The sequence below is a fragment of the Pelophylax lessonae genome, assembly GCF_965119305.1.
Source record: "Pelophylax lessonae genome assembly, chromosome: 11".
Taxonomy (NCBI): domain Eukaryota; kingdom Metazoa; phylum Chordata; class Amphibia; order Anura; family Ranidae; genus Pelophylax; species Pelophylax lessonae.
The window spans coordinates 32,595,298-32,614,940 of NC_138778.1; the positions used below are offsets into that span (position 1 = coordinate 32,595,298).

At 45.6% G+C, this 19,643-nt stretch overlaps 1 protein-coding gene across 1 annotated transcript in view; it reads right to left on the reverse strand.

The window, feature by feature from the left end:
* STXBP4 (syntaxin binding protein 4) overlaps positions 1-12,465 on the reverse strand; it is a gene marked incomplete at its 5' end in the record, with an annotated part of 193,418 nt that extends 180,953 nt beyond the window's left edge. Inside the window, 2 exons of the mRNA XM_082272758.1 lie at positions 7,135-7,267; positions 12,443-12,465. Coding sequence (XP_082128884.1) covers positions 7,135-7,267; positions 12,443-12,465 — 156 coding nt within the window. The remainder of the gene's footprint in view (positions 1-7,134; positions 7,268-12,442) is intronic.
* Positions 12,466-19,643: the final 7,178 nt, after the last annotated feature.

Genomic DNA, 19,643 nt, shown 5'->3' on the forward strand with positions numbered 1-19,643 from the left:
AAAAAAAAAAAAAAACCTCCCCCTGTGTACCAGGAATTAGGCCCCTTTCACAAGGCAATCAACAGGGGATCCATGAGCTGACCCCCTGCTGATCAGAGCATCGGGTGGATGACACACCTGTGTCTGCACATGGTTTCTGCAGAGCTGACATGGACAGAGCCCGCTTTGCTCTATGTGCGGCTGGGAGAAAGCAGACTTCACTGTCCGTTTACACCTGGCTACCTCTGATCCGCTGCGCCTAACCTGAAGAGGGCGGAATCCTCAACCATTTTTTTTTAGTAGGCATGATGGGACCTGGAGGTAGGCTAGTGTAAACGGACACAAGTCTGTTTACACCCACCTGTCCATAGGGATGAATGGACCTTCCAATCAGGCCGCCTGAAAAACTGACAACAGGACCTGAACAGAACGCCCACATTAAAGGGGCCCTAAAGCCCAATTCAGTTTAAACCAGGTAAATACATTCCATATGCTTAAAAAAAAAAAAAAAAGGAGTAACTGTGGTCTACAGTTGTTTTTTCTAAAGTAGCCACAGCTGGAGCAGAAAAGTCTGTTGCTTGTAGCAGGACCCTTCTTTGTGTAGAAGCAGTGATTTCTCTATAGAGGTCCAACACGCTCCAATGAATCAGAGCCTAAGCTCTCCATTTAAAAAAGGGAATATGACCTTTGCAAAGCTGTAGGAGTAATTCAGTAGGGGGCACGTCAGACCACTGCAGAGAAGCCACTGCTTAGATGTGGAGAGCAAGGGAGCCACTCTGCAGCAGCTGGCAGATGACAGGCTGTATTAGAAAGAAAACAACATGGAAGACGTTGAACAGCTTTTATTCTGAAAAACAAAAGAAGTGTACTTAGCCAATTTAAACAAAGTTCAACCAGGCTTTAATAATCATGCAGTTAGCAAAGGCCGTTCAAAGAAAACATGCTTTTGTTATGTATATTAAGCCCCTTGTGCTAGTTGTAGTTAATGCTATAATTTCTGTCCTTGAGTTAAATTAACTGAGTTTGATTCTTTTGCAATTCTGAATGTGGCTTACAGATGATTCACAAAGAGGAGTTCATTTATCTCCATGGTATTAAATGGTCCCAATTGTGTTCCAAGATCTAGATCAACAAAGATTTTAAGGTGCTTTCAGGAAAAATAATAATTCTAAGGTATTCTAATAGCTGTGATCACTAGGAAACATTTACATCTATGATTTTGTAAACCAGGGCTTGACAAATTTGCTTAAAATGTAGGAGCCAGCTAAAAAAGTTAGGAACCAGTTTTTTTTACGCGCATGCCGAATGGCCGGCTTCTGTCGGACTGGCTGCCATACACAGGGGCCCAATGGTGGACAGTATTTAACCACCCCCCGTCCGCGCTACAGCCTATATACGGCTGCAGCGCGGACTCGAATTTTCGGGAGGCCGTTTTTAAACGGCCTCCCAGTGACACGCCCCCAGCGCGCTCCCGCAAGCGCGCTGCGGGGAAAATCTGTGTCGGCCGTGTCCCTTGGACACGGCCGATCACAGATCGTGGTGAATGGCCAATCACAGCGGCCATTCACCACGTGATCTGGCCGTCCAATGAGCGATGATCTCATATGTAAACATATGTGAACCGGCTGATGTTGCCCGCCATTCGACCTGTGTGTTTTTTGTTTACTTCTTCTGAGAGATATTAAAAAGGAACACTCCAACCACCATGACCACTTCAGTGATTTGAAGTGGTCATGGTGGTACGAGTCAGAAACACTCCACATGCTGGGATATTTACAGTTATGTGCTGGGGGCTAGTTGCACCCCTAGCACATGTGACTTACTGCTGGCTAGTATTGCTGGTGGGTACTGCTGGCGGGCTGGTACTGCTGGTGGGTACTGCTGGCGGGCTGGTACTGCTGGTGGGTACTGCTGGTGGGCTGGTGCTGCTGGCTGGAAATGCTGGTGGAGAGTGTGAGGAGCGGCACTGGAGGAAACATGCGGAGCTGATGCTTCCTGTATCTCTCCTCTCACAGACGGAGTGCATTTGATATCACTCCACCTGTGACAGGACGGAGCCAGAACTCAACAGAAAGCATCGGCTCCATTCTGTCACAGCTGACAGACACCGTTCTGTCGCTGCTGACAGACACCGTTCTGTCGGCAGACATCCCAAGTCTCCTGCGAGGCGTGGTACTTGCGGGTATCAGGGAGCCGCAGCCCGCGTGGGGGAGACTCCTGCACCTCGGAGGAGACTTAGGATGTATGGCGACAAGACACCTGCTGCAGTGTAACCCAGGTGCCAGGCCGCTAATTTTAGTCGCCAACGTGACCTGGCGCCTGGGGTTTGTCGAGCCCTGTTGTAAACATATAATATATTGTGCAGGTTCTTTTCCATTCGTTTCAGTGATACCAGTCACTGGGATAGGAAGTGAGGAGGAACCAGACCACAGTCAGCATTAAACAACTGTACGTCTCCAACCCTTCCCAAATCTAATCCTAAAAATAAACATCTTTGCCCAAGTCAGGATTTCGTTTCAATATTTTCATTGACATTTTTTTTTACAAAGAGTAAAGAAATTATAAAAATTTTAAAACAATACGCAATTTCTGCAACATAAAATGCATATAGGAACAGAGCAGAAGAGTTTGCGTTATAATCAATCAATGGAAGAACAGAAGGCTTATAAAATCAGGCTCCATGCTAGCTAGGGGTTTCCCCCTCTAGAATGCCTATCTTCATCACTTCCCAAACACATAACTGCAAGCTTATGATTTATTCTCAACCATTTATTGTCTAGCAATTATTGCCTATTAGAAGATTGTAAAACCCAATAATCTCAGTATGACATGTTATTTTCATGAAAGCCATTTGATTTGATGGAGGTCAGGGTACGCCCTCTACATTCGGAAGTGCCTTTTACCATAGGGAGAGGACATTCTCTCTTCCGCGACTGTTAAATTGTGTAACCCAAATATTTCAATCGTACAAATAAAGGAAAGAAAATAAATATATTAACAGGGTTCATACACATTTTCACCAATAAAATTCCATGACTTTTACATGACTTTTCCATGACTTCACGTAAATATTCATGACCTAATGTTTAATGAAATGTCTATGTATACATGTTAAATAAGAAGAAAATTCATGTCACACCCAGCATATTTTTACTAAAATAAATGACAATCTTTGTAGTGTACAGTATCTCTGCAGTTAGGGTTTAGTTTCTGGATACAGCGTGACTCAAAATGGTCCCTTGTTTTACAGTGGATGAGATGGAAGCACTGTATTATGCGGGGGTGCGGTAACCAAAACGGTTACTGCCCCCTTCCGCGTCATCATCACGTTCATGCTGCCGGCCCACCCTCCAGTGACGCTTCCACTGCCTCATTGGTTGATAATCTCCCGGCTGTTACTGCTGCTGCTAGCCAGTCACAGTGTCTCCAGGCAAACCGCGGCTGGCCCTCCCCGCTGCCCGATTGGGTCATCTCTTCGGCTGCTGCTGGCCAATGACAGCACGCGCATACCGCGGACCCGGAAGGACGCTAATACAGCGAAATGTAAATACAGTATGTGGCAATATAATCAGAAAATAATTAAGCATCCGCTCCCCCACAGTAATTTAATTCCATGACTTTTCCAAAACCTAGTGTGTTTCCTAATTTTCCATGACCTTTCCAGGCCTGGAAAGTGTCATCTAAAAATTCCAAAACTTTTCCAGGATTTCCAGGACCGTATGAACCCTGTACTAAAGAGAAAAAGGAGAGAAAAGAATGGGAGGGGGGGGTCCCACGATCCGGCAATCGAGAACAGGAGGCGTACTAGCCGGGTATAGCCTGGTGATCATTGGTTAAGTATCTGATCCACGGGCTCCAGACCCTTTCAAATACCTTTATTTTGCCATTTAGGTTCGCCGATAACCGTTTATTTATAAGCCAGGTAAACTTGTGTTTGAGCTTATCAAATGGTATGGTAGCAGACTTACAGTTTCTGGCTATAGTGATTTTAGCGCAGGGCCCGACAAACCCCAGGCGACATTGTGATGTCATCAACCTGCCACTCCACCTCAGCCAGAGGAAGCTTTCTACTTCATAAAAGTACAAGACTTCCTATGAATGGCTGAGCAGGTTTTGTTGCAGGATCGGGACAGAAATCTCTATTTCATGCTAGTAATTCTGCTGACACTGATCATCAATGGTCATGCTACCAGGGAACAGCATAACAAAGCTCTATTATAGAGGGCTAGAGAAGCTAGAAACCAAAAGTCTACGGTCTCGAGTGTCCAAAACTCCTCTGTTGTACACAAACCTGAACTGAACCTTTTGGTTTTGGATTTACTGAAAAATTTTAAAGAAATTAAATACAATTCGTTTTTTTTTTCCCGCAACTTTTTTTATTTTCTTTTAACATACTGTCACCAGTGCAGTATAGCATCATCATGTGACTGCTGTGGTGGTGATCAGGTATACTGACTGGTGAAGGTATGTTTAAAAAATAACCTAAAATACCTAAATAATTTATTTACTTTTCCACTTTTTTATTTTAGCAGGTTGAGCCCCGATTCCTCCTCATTGGAAATCTATCATTACACCCACCATTAGCAGAATGAGTAACATATGAGGATGAAAGAGGCGTTGGCTACCGCCAACAAAAAATATATAACATTTTGGGAAGTATGGCATGCTTGGAAAAACTTTTTGAAACTTGCCTCAATTATTTCTCCAATGACCTAGCTTAATATAGGGTATTTTACAAACTCCCTCCTAGACTCTTTTCTCATCTCCATGAGTTTTTTTTTTCTCTTCTTTTCTGTCTTCTTTCTTTTTTCTTTAAGGCTCGGTTTCCACTAATGCGACTTGCGGTGCGACTTGACACATGTCAAGTCGCACAGCAAGTCAAAACCCATTGTTTTCAATGGGGCACGTTTCCACTGCCGTGGCTTCAGTTGCCGCGACCTCAAAAGTAAATCGTGTACTACTTTTGAGCGCGACTTCCCTCTATATATGAGGGACAAGTCTAACTGAAGCCGCGTTTTACTTTTGCTACAAAGTCGTGCTAGAAGTAGCACGACTTCGTAGCCGCACTAGTGGAAACCGAGGCTAATACAATAATTGTGGCTTCCAATTGTGAGCTATCATCCTAACATATAACTTACTTTTGTATTAGCGGTGAGCTGTATTCACATCGGCTTTCGCATAATGCTTTTTGATATTACACAGTCATCCAGCTAGTTTGGATTTGTTATACAGTATATTGTTATATGTAATGGATTGCTAAATCATTTACTGTCTATATACATGTTTTGCACATCCTTTATAAACAAATATTTGACAAATGTTTTTTCTTTTTTTACTAGTTTTTTTTTTTTTACATACTTTCATCAGCGTAGTTCAGTGTCACCATAGTGGGGGTGATCAGGGATTTGTTTTTTGTTTTTTTTCTGTTGATTTGTTTGATTGCTGTTACAGTGAGGCTCCATTCACACTACCGCGATTTGTCAGGCGATTTGTCAGCCTGACAAGTCGCGGTCCCTCGCGGTCCATGCAGTGCTACAGGACCCGTTCTAATAGGAGCGACACAAGTCGCTCCGACTTAGAAAAAGGTTCCTGTACTACTTCGGGCGACCTCGGAGCGACTTGCATAGACATTCATTATATGAAGTCCGTGCAAGTCGCGCCGAAGTCGCGGTGCACGGGACTTCACAGGTCGCCCCCGAAGTCGTGCCGCTGCAGTGTGAATGCGGTCTCATAATCACTGTAACAGCAAAGATTTGAACTGTCACGAATGGGTTACATTCATACCAGTTGTGATTTACCTTTGTGTGCTGTGATTGGCCCACGGCTATCACATGGTACAAGGGGGGAATGATTGGCCTAGGTACCATGTGGTCACTGTGGGCCAATCACAACATCACTATAGAAAACAGCTCAAAGAGGTCGGGTACTGGGAGTCGCAGGAGCGATGTGCTGTGTGCTCCCAGCCCGGAAGAGGTAGGATGATGTACATGTACGTGATCCTGCCTGCCCATGCCGCTCTGCTGCAGTAATGTACTGTGGCCGGGTGGCAAGCAGTTAAAACGAACTGGCACTTGTAGTCCACCACAAAGCAACACTTACATTGTAGAGAGAGAGAGACAGCACTGATTACAGGGGACTTGCCTACAGAAAGGGAGAGCAAAGGGATGGCCTCATCAGCATGTTGTTGCTCCTTCATTAACCAATTATAGGCTGGGTGGAGGGGTGTCTTAGAATAGGCTGAATTGCTTAATTGCACTATAGTCCCGTACAGGTCAAAGGGAGAACAGGACCTGGCTGTGTGGTCTAGCAAAAAAGCTTGGATCCTAAGATTGGCTAAACAGAATTAAAACAGCACAAACATACATACACTATATTACCAAAAGTATTGGGACGCACATGGACTTTAATGGCATCCCAGTCTTAGTCTGTAGGGTTTAATATTGAGTTTGCCCACCCTATACAGCTATAACAGCTTCAACTCTTCTGGGAAGGCTGTCCACAAGGTTTAGGAGTGTGTCTATGGGAATGTTTGACCATTCTTCCAGAAGTGCATTTGTGAGGTCATGTACTGATATGCACGAGAAGGCCTGGCTCGCAATTTCTGCTCTAATTCATCCCAAAGATGTTCTATCGGGTTGAGGTCAGGACTCTGTGCAGGCCAGTCAAGTTTTTCCACCCCAAACTCGCTCATCTATGTCTTTATGGACCTTGCTTTGTGCACTGGTCTAAATCATTTGGTTGGGGGGGGGGGGTGGAGATTATGGCGTGGGGTTGTTTTTCAGGGCTTGGGCTTGGCCCCTTAGTTCCAGTGAAGGGAACTCTTATGGTGTCAGTATACCAAGACATTTTGGACAAGGTCATGCTCCCAACTTTGTGGAAACAATTTGGGGATGGCCCCTTCCTGTTCCAACATGATTGTGCACAAATAAGGTCCATAAAAAAAAAAAAAATGGATGGCCTGCACAGATTCCTGACCTCAAGAGTTGAAGCTGTTATAGCTGTAAAGGGTGGGCTAACTCAATATTGAACCCTACGGACTAAGACTGGGATGCCATTAAAGTTCCTGTGTGTGTAAAGGCAGACGTCCTAATACTTATACTATATGTAATATACTGTATTTCAACTATTTGGAAGTAAAAAGGACAATATTCTTACCTTGTGACAGTCTCCACCAGGGATTATGTCCTTAATGTGTATTAAAGGCCCCTCTTTTCTGTTGTTTCCTCCAGTCAGGCTGAGGCCTAGGCTGGTTTCTTTAGGAATACTGATTGTCTGGACTGACTCCTCACTGGAAACCACAGAAACCACAAATTGACAAAAAGAAGAGCAAAAACAGTAACATTTGTTAAAAGTGAATGTACAGTGCATTGCAAAATTATTTCGGCCCCCTTGAACTTTGACTTTTTGCCACATTTCAGGCTTCAAAACATAAAGATATAAAACTGTAATTTTTTTTGAAGAATCAACAACAAGTGGGACACAATCATGAAGTGGAACGACATTTATTGGATATTTCAAACTAGGTTAACAAATAAAAAACTGAAAAATTGGGCGTGCAAAATTATTCAGCCCCCTTAAGTTAATACTTTGTAGCGCCACCTTTTGCTGCGATTACAGCTGTAAGTCGCTAGGTGTATGTGTCTATCAGTTTTGCACATCGAGAGACTGAAATTTTCTTTGTATCATGAGACAGGTCTACTTGGTTAGTGACAGACTGGAGGGTGAGTACATCAGACTGGGGGCTGGCTGACTTTCATGCACCTCTTATAATCCTTCAACCTCATTTTTCTCTTGATACAGGGATGGAGACGCCGGGCACTACCTGCTGGGGTCTTACTTAAAGTCCCACCTAGCCTATTGTGTTTAAGCAACTAAGGATGGAGACGCCTTGCCTACAGCTTGGTGCCCAAAGTCCCACCGTGCGATTTTCGTGCATTTTTGGTGGATGCATTCCGATTTGACCTCATTTTTTCCGTATACAGGGATGGAGACCAATAGCATGACCTGCTTGTCTCACACAAAGTCCCAAATAGGAAATTAGGGATTGAAAGGCATTGTGCTTTACAGGCCACGCCCCATATATAAAATCCCTATCTGTCTTTTTATAATGCATCCACCAAGGGGATGGAGGTGTAATGCTTCTCAGCTGGTCCTTTCCAGTTTGTGCCATCGTTACAACTTAAAGCGGAGTTCCAGCCATTTCACTCACCTGTCCAGCGATGCGGCCACCCGAAGCCTCGATCCTCTCCCTCGGCGCCGGCATCACTGCTGTGGGCACCCGGCTGTGACAGTTTGCAGCTTTACAGCCGGGTACCCACTGCGCATGCGCGAAGCGCGCTGCGCGTCTTGATTGGCCGGCAATCTTCTAGGACCTCTGACATGTCCCAGAAGATTGCAGGGAGGGAGGGGGAGAGGAGAACTTCCGCTCAGGGCGCTGCGGCCCCCCGAGCGGAAGTGGGAGCGGGTACCTGTCAAAACTAGGTACCCGCTCCCCCCCCCCAAAAAATGACATGCCAAATGTGGCATGTCAGGGGGTTAGAATACCTAAAGCGGAAGTTCCACTTTTGAGTGGAACTTCGCTTTAAGCCCCGTACACACGTACCGATTGTCGGCCGTAAATATTCTTCTCCCTCCCACCTGTTCCCCCATCCATCCATTAGCAGCCATGTGCTCCCAGCGTGGAGAAACTAAATTAGGAAGTGTTAGGACTGCAGATAAAACAGGGTGCCGTGTAGTGGCTCTGCAGCTTACACATGCGTTTGCAAATGTGTGTCAACTAAACCCCTGTTCTTTGTATCAAGAGACAGGTCTACTTGGTTGGTGACAGACAGGAGGGTGAGTACATCAGACTGGGGGCTGGCTGACCTTCATGCACCTCTTATAATCCTTCAACCTCGTTTTTTTCTCCCCATTCTTTGGGCTTGGAATTGATATATCAGGAAGGAGTTCTTTATTTACATATAAAGATTTAAAAGATATAAAAGATTTGTGCATTTTGAATTGTGTAGTCCAATGACGCTTTGGATTTGATGATTTTTTGTTAAGGATAGCCACGGGTGTTCCAACTGTTCACATAAAGAAGCAAGAGAGGTATGCTGTCAATTCACCTCAACATCTCAATATTCCTTCCCTCCTGGTTTCTAATCAGAGGCTAATTTAGGGCTTTATGGCACTGCTGATAGCCCTGTGTTTTTTAGACTGGGTTCCCGCATCCAATTCATACTAGTGTGAACCCGGCCTAAGTGTTTTTTTTTTTTTTTTTTTTTTGTGCCTTGATCTGGATTTGTGCTATATGAGAAGATTGCAGCCCTGGCAACTATGGTTTCCATGGTAGCCAGGTTTTTATATTAGGATCGGGTAATGATGTAGCTCCACCATGCTGACCAAGTCCCGTAGGACGTAACGCATACGGGAGGAGGAGCCACGCCTTGTGACGTCACCCGCTGCTATCCTGATGAGCCAACCCAGGATCGGCATCATGTGTGTCTTTAATGCTGGAAATCAAGATAAACATTTGCAAGTTGTTTACCTGTATTAAAGATTGTTTTTTTTTTTATATAAATGAAGAACACTTAAGCTGGCCATACACTTGCCGAAAAATCGTTTGAATACATTTTCGAAAAACAGCCATGAGAGCAGATGATCGTGCCATCATGCAATGACCAAATTTCGAACGATAAATCATTCAATGGACGTTTTTTGTTCAGTTTGTCACATATATCTAGTGCACACAGTTGGGTCGAGAAACACATTAACCTTTCAATTTATTGTTAGTTCGGCAAAATTTTTCAAACTGTTCATTCGATTTTTCGGCTCTGAAAAGTTAAAAACTATTTTATATTTGTGCCCATTAACTGGACGAAAAACGAACGATCCGACCAAATGACAGATTTTCAAACAATTTTTCGGCTAGTGTATGGCCAGCATGAGATTCTCTCATTTTAATGCATGGTCGTGAGTTTTGTGATCATCGGGATCTTTGGCACTCCTCAAGTGTCTATCACCTGAAGTAGGAACAAGTTTGAATTGACCGTCCTGTTAATTCAGGGGTCATCTGTATGAGGTAAGTGAGCAATCTGCGTGTTGGTGGTGGGCTCAGTCACTCTGCGTGCCATTGGATTTGGGAATACTTTCGTGGGATCTTCTATCATATATGGATATGGACCTTGTCATGTCATTTTCTACTAGGCTTTGGACTGCCTTTTAATGAAATAATGCTAACAAAGTTTCTATATATTTGTGATGCACTTTTTGTTTTTATAAATAGGGTAGCCCATTCACTTCATTGGGCTGTGTAACCGAGAGAGATGCGGCACATCCAGAGTAGTAAAGAAGTCTTTGGTTTATTGGTATTCCATACTCACAGGCTTAAAACATGACACACCGGAGAACCACAATGTTCAGCAGACGCGTTTCACACAAAGTGCTTAGGCTACGTTCACATGTGGGCGTAGCGGATTGCGGGCAGAATCACTGCGATTCTGCCCGCGTTCCGGACATCATTGCAAATTGCGGGACGCCTGTGCGTTGCCCGTGATTTGCAATGGCACCCCAAACGCTGTGCGATGTTGCCGCGATTTCCGCCTGCCGAATCGCGGTAACATCGCGCAAAGAAAATCGCGGGACGCATGACACCCAAAAAAGGTACAAGAGCTTCTTTGGGGCGTCATGTGTACCGCGATTTTGTTTGCGCGATGTTACCGCGATTTGGCAGGCGGAAATCGCGGCAACATCCCACAGCGTTTTGGGTGCCATTGCAAATCACGGGCAACGCACAGGCGTCCCGCGATTTGCAATGATTTCCGGATCGTGGGCAGAATCGCGGTGATTCTGCCTGTGATCCGCTGCGCCCACATGTGAACGTTGCCTCATTCATTGCTAACTTACCCCCCAGTGTGCAGGCTCCTTACAAGTCAAAGTGTGCAGCCAAAAGCCAATGTAATAAAAGCATTAAATTAGTCGGCTAATACAGCAAATGCAGATTCAGGTGATTCATCAAAGGAGACACGCACACATGGTGCCAGACAAGTATACAAATACAATGTCGATATCAAAATGTCAGACTAAATACCATTCAGTAAAAAAATATAACTGTCACAGACATTGAAGAAACATGTATAGAAATATTAAAAAGATATCAAAGATTAGTATAGAAAAATAAGAAAAATAAAGAGATACATATAAAACGTATGCATAAAAGAAAAAGAGAGCACACACCAGCCGACAACGAAACCTTCATTGGCCTGACCTATGTGCGTTTGCCGACCAAAAGAACCCCCTGCTCCTTTTTTGAGCAACAATCGGGTGTGTCTGTGAGTCCTACCAGCGATTTGGAATACTTGTGATTTTGCTGGCGATTCCAAATCGTAGAACGTGAATGGAGCCTAGGTCTGAAAATGCCCTAACTACTTCCTACTTTATTTAGTTAGGCCAGCTGTAGAGGAGTCAAAAACCGAGAAAATTATTGGTCGTTTGTTTTTCAAATCATAAGGGCTCTTTCACACGGTCCGCCTCCGTAGGCGGATCCGTGTTGCTCAGCGGGGATCGATCCGCGATCCCCGCTGAGCCGGCGGATGACAGCTCCATCTCCGTTTGCAGAGCGGAGAGGGAGGTGTCTTAGCCCCCGCTGCCCTCTATGGGGGATCGGATGAGAGCGGACCGCCTGTCCGCTCTAACCCGATCCGATCCGATTACTGAACGGATGGAAAAATAGGGTTTCCATCCGTCCAGATTTCACGTACAGGATTGGATGCGGATGGCAGCGGGTGTCAGCGGAGGTGTCTCCGCTGACATCCGCTGCCCCATAGAGCTGCATGGAGGATCCGATCAGATCCGCCTAAAAAACTGACAGGCGGATCTGATCGGATCGCCCGTGTGAAAGAGCCCTTAGGGTGCCAGCCGCGACACGCAATTTTCGTGCCACAATCGAAAGGATCAGATCCGACATGCTGGATTTTGTTTTGAAAAACAAATCATGGCACAATCGTATGCACTATTTTCGTTTTATGATCGACAGAATGTTCAGTTTTCGACTTGTCTATGACCGACCTTCCTGAACAGTGGTGTAGTGGTTAGCACTTTCACCTAGCAGCAAGAGGATCGCCGGTTCGAATCCCAACCACGACACTACCTGCCTGGAGTTTACATGTTCTCCTTGTGCCTGCGTGGGTTTCCTCCCACATTCCAAAGACATGCTGGTAGGTTAATTGGATCCTGTATAAAAAAAAAAAAAAAAAAATTGTCCCTACTGTGTATGTATGTGAGTTAGGGACCTTAGATTGTACACTCCTTGAGGGCAGGGACTGATGTGAATGTACAATGTATATGTAAAGAGCTGCGTAAATTGACAGCGCTATATAAGTACCTGAAATAAAATAAAATAAATGTTTGCACATAAAAGTATCTTATGCGTTGTTGAAGCCGTGGTAGAAACAGGCATATAGGATGTGAAATAAAACAGTACCTTATCCGAATAGTGTCCGCCATGATGAAGTCATTCAGCAGACACACCTGATCAAACAAAAGAAGATGACATTAGGATGTTTCAATAACAGTCAAAAAAAAAAATGACAAAAAAGGAAAAATTAAGTACGGTAAGCACATAGACATTTGCCAAATGTTGCCTAAGGAAGCTACCGACATCTTTAACCACTTAAGGACCGAGCCCATTTATGACACATTTTGTTCACAAGTTAAAATCAGTATTTTTTGCTAGAAAACTACTTAGAACCCCCAAACATTATATATATATATATATATATATATATATATTATATATTTTTAGCAAAGACTCTGGAGAATAAAATGGCAGTCATTGCAATGTTTTTTGTCACGCGGTATTTGCGCAGCGGTCTTTCAAACGCCAAAAAAAAAAAAAAGACATTTCACTGCATTTAAAAAAAAAAAAAAAAACTAAAAAGAAAAGTTAGCCCATTTTTTTTTGTATATTGTGAAAGATGATGTCACGCCGAGTAAATAGATACCCAACATGTTACGGTTTAAAATTGCGCACAACTGCGGAATGGCGACAAACTACGGTCAATAAAAATCTCCATAGGCGACGCTTTAAAATTTTTTAACAGTTACCAATTTAGAGTTAGAGTGTAGCTCTTTTTTTAAATTATTGCGCTCGCTCTGGCGATCGCAGCGATACCTCATATGTGTGGTTTGAACAGCGATTTCATCTGTGGCGCGACTTCCCGACTAAACAAGGGATGTTTATATTCCTTGCAATAGGAATAAGTCCCGGTTCACACTACCGCGACTTGGCCGCCTGACAAGTCGCGGTCCATTCAGTCCAATTGGAACCGTTCTAATAGGAAATAGAAAAAGGTTCCTGCACTACTTTTGACCGAAGTCGGAGCAACTTGCATTGACTTCCATTATGTGAAGTCCGTGCAAGTTGCGCCGAAGTCGCGGTGCACGGCGACTTCACTAGTCGCCCCCGAAGTCATGTCGCCATAGTGTGAACCGACTCTAAAAGTGATCAAAAAACAATGTAAAAGGGAAAGTGAAAATATAAAAGATTAAAATACAAACAAACAAACAATAAAAAAAAAAAAAAAAAAAGGGAGGTAAGCTTTCCTATCCCCTCATGCTCGAACGCAGAAGCGAACACATACATAGGTCGCATTCACATATGTAAAAGACATTCAAACCACACATATGTGTATCGCCGCGAACGTTAGAGTGAGAGCGATATTTCTAGCACTAGACCTCCTCTGGAATTCTAAACTGGTAACCTGTTAAAAATATTAATGTGTAGCCCATGGAGATTTGTAAGTACCGAAGTTTGCCGCCTTTCCATGAGTGTGCACAATTTTAAAGCATGACATGTTTGGTATCTATTTACTTGGCATAACATTATCTTTCACATTATACAACAAAATTCAGGTAACTTTACTGTTTTGTTCTTTTAATTCTTGAAAGTGTTTTTTTCCCTCACAAATTGCATTTAAAAAATTGCTGCGCAAATACCGTGTGACATAAAAAGTTACAATGCCCGCAAGTTTATTACCTAGGATCTCTGCTTAAAAACATTATATATACACACACATACATACACACACATCAGCCTATCAGTGGCCATTGGTTCCTGCCTATCAGTGGCCATTGGTTCCAGCCTATCAGTGGCCATCGGTTCCTGCCTATCAGTGGCCTTCGTTTCCTGCCTATCAGTGGCCATCGGTTCCTGCCTATCAGTGGCCATCGGTTCCTGCCCATCAGTGGCCATCGGTTCCTGCCTATCAGTGGACATGGGTGCCGCCTATCAGTGGCCATCGGTTCCAGCCTATCAGTGGACATGGGTGCCGCCTATCAGTGGCCATCGGTGCCGCCTATCAGTGGCCATCGTTTCCAGCCTATCAGTGGACATCAGTTCCAGCCTATCAGTGGACATGGGTGCCGCCTATCAGTGGCCATCGGTTCCTGCCTATCAGTGGCCATCGGTTCCAGCCTATCAGTGGCCATAGGTGCCGCCTATCAGTGGCCATCGGTTCCTGCCTATCAGTGGCCATCGGTTCCAGCCTATCAGTGGCCATAGGTGCCGCCTATCAGTGGCCATCGGTGCCACCTATCAGTGGCTATCGGTGCAGCCTAATCAATGCTGCCCATCAGTGCCGCCTCATCATGCCACAAACTGTTGGCGCTATAAAAATTCTGTATAATAATAATTTCGTAATGTGTTGCATCACCGCGCAATTGTCATTCAAAGTGCGACAGCACTGAAATCTGAACATTGTCCTGGGCAGGCAGGGGGTGAAAGTGGCGGGTATTGAAGAGGTTAGGCATGCTGTGCGATCGCAGCCCCCGTCACACCTAGTGTAAGGTAAACATGCGTTCTTGCATGCGTTTTAAATTTGCGCGTTACGCATAGGGCTGTCCAATCACTGGAATGGGTTGTCCTATGTGCTACAAAGAGGCTTCCGGAACCTTTTAGGCGTAGAGCGGGACACACTTGCCCCACGTTGTAGGGTACAAAATGGCACGACTGCGAATGAAGTTCCATTTTCTATGTATTTCTCACACATGTGAATGAGGCCTGATTATAATAGAAGGGGGGAGGAGGTGCCCAGTGATCAGAGGGGACCCAGGATGAGGGGATCCATGGAAGGATGGAGACAGTCATACAGAGGTGCCATACTGGCTCTTGTAGTACCACAGGAGCTGGTGACCTATGAGGGGGGACAGAGGACTCCTCACACACAATACTGGGAATGGGCATTCCGTTACTACGCAACCCCTCCCCCCCCCCCCCATCCACTTACACCCCTTACCCTCCTCCTCCTGTATCCACACCGGGCTCTGTCAACGGAAGCCTCGCGAGAACGACAGAACTGGGAGAGGCGGGGTCGTGGTGCGAAACGCCCCCTCCTATCACCCGTGAGCTGGTGGGTGTGTTTCCTAAGATGCCCCGCCCCTACTTCTCCATACCACGCCCCAATACCACTCAGCTTGATTCCATGATTCCTCTACTGTACCTTTCCTGCCCCATACAGTACCCTCCCACCCCATACTGTACCCTCCCACCCCATACTGTACCCTCCCACCCCATACTGTACCCTCCCACCCCGCAATCCAATCACCACACCCCGCTTTTAGGCACAATAGGACTAGAGCGCAAACTGGAGGGTATGGGCGTGGCCTGGCTGAAACTAATTCTGACTTTCTCCTCCTGCTAACGCGTGGCTGCAAGATACTACTCTATCCAACCAATCAGTTCTTCCGCTTCTCCGGCAATAACAGTTCACGCCCACCAGAGACTGATAGGCGCAAGAGCCAATAGGAAGTCGAAGATCCCCGCTTTTAGAAAGCCTGTTGACCAATCGAAATCGTAAGATTCCCCAGCACTGGTACAGGCGATGCGGTCACGGCTGAGAGGTGTCCATCAATGTGACCGGAGATCGGCTCTATAGCAAAGCTCTCTACTGTCCCTCTTTCCTCCCTTGGTCTGATGTATATAAAATGCACTATATATTTATCAAAAAGTGCTAAACCTTTCATCCAATTTCTACATCGCTGCATTTGTAAATGTCAGAAGCCAATGTAAAGGAATAATAGTGGAAAAAAAAACATCACTTGTGGATTTCACTTATTTTTTTTGTATAATTCTTTAACCACTTGCTGACCAGCCGTCATCTATATACAGCGGCAGGTTCCTGCGAATTGCTGTACCTGTACGGAGCGATCCTGGGGGCGCCCACTCGCCAGCGGGGAAGCCGATTCATGGGGCCAGCGGCCACGATCGCTTCCCGGTGGAGAAAGGACGTGGTCTGCTGTTGTGAACACTGCAGACCGTTGTTCTCTCAGCTATCAACACAAAGCTCCTGTGTTCCACCTATTTAGGTCTCTGTGTTGATTCCACAAGCCCATCCCCCCAACAGTTAGAAAACACCCCCAAGGCTCACATTTAAAGCGGAGTTCCACCCTCTGAAAGTTTTTTTTTAATAAAAATTCCCCCGGGACAGGGCTAGTGCATTCCGAAATGGATAGCCTCTGAACTGTCCCGGGTCACACTTAACCACTTACCACATACTGACGTAGGGGTACGTCGGTAAACTTTGTGGGGTTATACCGGGATGATGCCTCTAGCTAGAGACATCATCCCGGTACCGTGGTTTAGAGCTGACGGTTGGCTTTCGGGAGCCGCTCGATCGGTACCCGGGGGGGCGGGAGGGGACGCCCCCCCCCCTCCCGCCGCCTTCCGTGGCTGTTACCGGGGCTCCCGTCCCACCGGGAGCCCCGAGCACCCAGCCGGCACGTCCGCCGGCTGGATGGAGTCCCGATCAAAGCCGGAAACGGCATAGATCGGGTCTCCGATGACGTAACCCGGAGGCGGCGTCCATGACGTCACTTCCGGGTTACTCTGCTGCAAAAGGCGGCAAATTTGAAAAAACGGCTGTATGCAAAAATGCCGTTTTCGGCGTTTTGCATACATGGAAGTGTAGTGGAGGGGTTTGGGGTCTTTTAGACCCTCGATCCCTCCATAAAGAGTACCTGTCACTGCCTATTGGTGTCACAAGGGATGTTTACATTGCTTGTGACAGCAATAAAAGTGATTAGATTTTTTTTTTTTTTTTAAAAACTGTAATAAAGTTAAAAAAATAAATAAAATAAATGGTAAAAAAAAAAAATGTAGCCGCCCCCGTCACCGTTAGCTCGCGCACAAAAAAAAACGTATACGGAAGTCGAGCCGCAAATGAAATCGCTGTTCAAACCACACATGTGAGGTATCGCCGCGATACCTTCTAGGGAAAAAATTCTCGCTCCCGGTCACCTGAAAAACAAATGGATAATCGCAATTTTTTTTTTTTTTCACTTACCTTTTAGAGAAAATATACTCACCTTACTTCCTTCTTCCTCCCCTCGGCGGCCACGGCGATTCGTCACTTCCTGGCTTTTGCAATGATTCCTGGGAGCTGAACGTCATCGGTCCCAGGAATCATTGCGCCTGCACCGGCCCCGACGTCAGTTCCGGGGCGCGCGCGTCATTCCCTTCTAAACAGCTTCTGGGCATGCCCAGAAGCTGTGGAGGGATGACGCGCGCGACCCGGAAGTGACGTCGGGGCCGGTGCAGTGCATCGTGGGACCGAAGAAGGAGGAAGAGGACCGAAGAGGACGCGGAAGAGGATCGCGCTGGCTTCAAGCTGCCCACACCTGAGATGGCAGCACTGGAGAAGACCTTTTCAAGGTAAGTATTTCTCCTGAAAGGTAAGTGCAACCCGGGACAGATCAGAGGCTATCCATTGTGGAATGTGCTAGCCCTGACTGTCCCAGGGGTATTTTTATAAAAAATGTATAACCAGGGTGGAACTCCGCTTTAAGTGGTTAACTTTAAGAAGAAATACTTACCTTGAAAATGTCTTGTCCAGCGCGGCCATCTCAGGTGTGGGCAGCTTAAAGCCAGCGCATCCTCTTCAGCGTCCTCTTCTGTGTCCTCTTCGTCCCAGAATGCCCTGCACTGGCCCCGCTCGTCATGTCCGGTGCAGGCACGTCATTCCTGCACAGCTTCTAGGCATGCCCAGTAGCTGTTTAGCAGGGAATGACGCGCCTGTACCGGGAACGGACGAGCGGGGCCAGTGCAGGCGCATTGATTCCTGGGAGCGATGACGTTCAGCTCCCAGGAATCAATGCAAGCAGGAAGTGACGGCGCGGGCCGCAGCCGAAGAGAGAGGAAGAGGAAGTAAGGTGAGTATATTTTCTTCTAAAACAAGGTAAGTAAAAAAAAAAAAAAAATGTGTGATTATCCATTTGTTTTACAGGTGACAGAGAGGAAGAAGATGGCGAAAAGTTGCATTTTAGGGTGGAACTCTACTTTAACCCTGCGATCACCCCTGGGTTAACCACCATCTCTGTCAGCGTCATCAGTACAGTAACAGTGCGTATTTTTAGCAACGATTACTGTAGTAATGTCACTGGTCCCCCCAAAAATGTCAGTTAGGAGTCCGATCTGTCCGCTGCATTGTTGCAGTCCCGCTCAAAATCGCAGATCGCCGCCATTACTAGTAAAAAAAAATTTTAAATTACATGAATCTTTCCCCTAGTTTGTAGAAGCGATAATTTTTGCGAGAACCAATCAATATACACTTATTGGGATTTTTTTTACCAAAAATATGTTGATTCCAGAAGCCCACCCCCCACACAGTTAGAAAACACCCCCTAGGCTCACATTTAAGCCCTTGATCACCCCTGGGTTAACCCCCATCTCTGTCAGTGTCATCAGTACAGTAACAGTGCATATTTTTAGCAGCGAATACAGTAGTATTGTCACTGGTCCCTCCAAAAATGTCAGTTAGGGGTCCGATTTGCCCACCGCATTGTCGCAGTCCTGCTAAAAATCGCTGAAAGCCACCATTACTATTAAAAAAATAAAAATGACATAAATCTTTCCCCTAGATTGTAGACACAATAATTTTTGCTCAAACCAATCAATATACACTTATTGAGTCTTTTTTTTTTTTACCAAAAATATGTAGCAGAATACAAATTGGCCTAAAATGATGAAAAAAAAAAATAACCATTACTATCAGAAATATCTTGTGCTTATATACGTTGTTAGTATTTGTGTTTGTATATACTTTTGTTGTACAAGTTATATATTACCATATATAACTCAGATGTGACCATACAAAAAATGTAATATGGAAATATAAATAAAGTGCAAGGTGTAAATCTATATTAATAAAAGCCATGTGTCTCTGCGTCCGCTTTCCCTGTGTCCGTGGAAATGCGCTACTGCGCATGTGCCCCAGGACAACAGTTGGGACGCAGAGAGACTTCGGGCGGCCGGTGTAGAATTACAGCATGCTGTAGTGTAAAACCAAACTTCCCGCCCACCCTCATCCCAGACTATTGTACAGCCCAATCACCTTCTTTGTCCCCGCCCACCCCTATCGCAGCCTATTAAACAACATAATCACCTCCCTCTCCCCGCCCACCCATCTCACGGCTCACCGTGCAACCAAACCCATCTACCTATCACAGCCCGCGCTACAACCGCCCCTGCCTTCCAGTCCTTGTCCCCTCCCGATCACAGCCACATCATTGGCCCGGGCTCGGGGAATACTGGAAGCGTTGTTCCGCCATGGACGGTGATTGGGGCTTTTTTTTTTTTTATTTTGTGCCACACAGTGTCGCTATCACCCCAGCTAGGTGTTGTAGTTCTG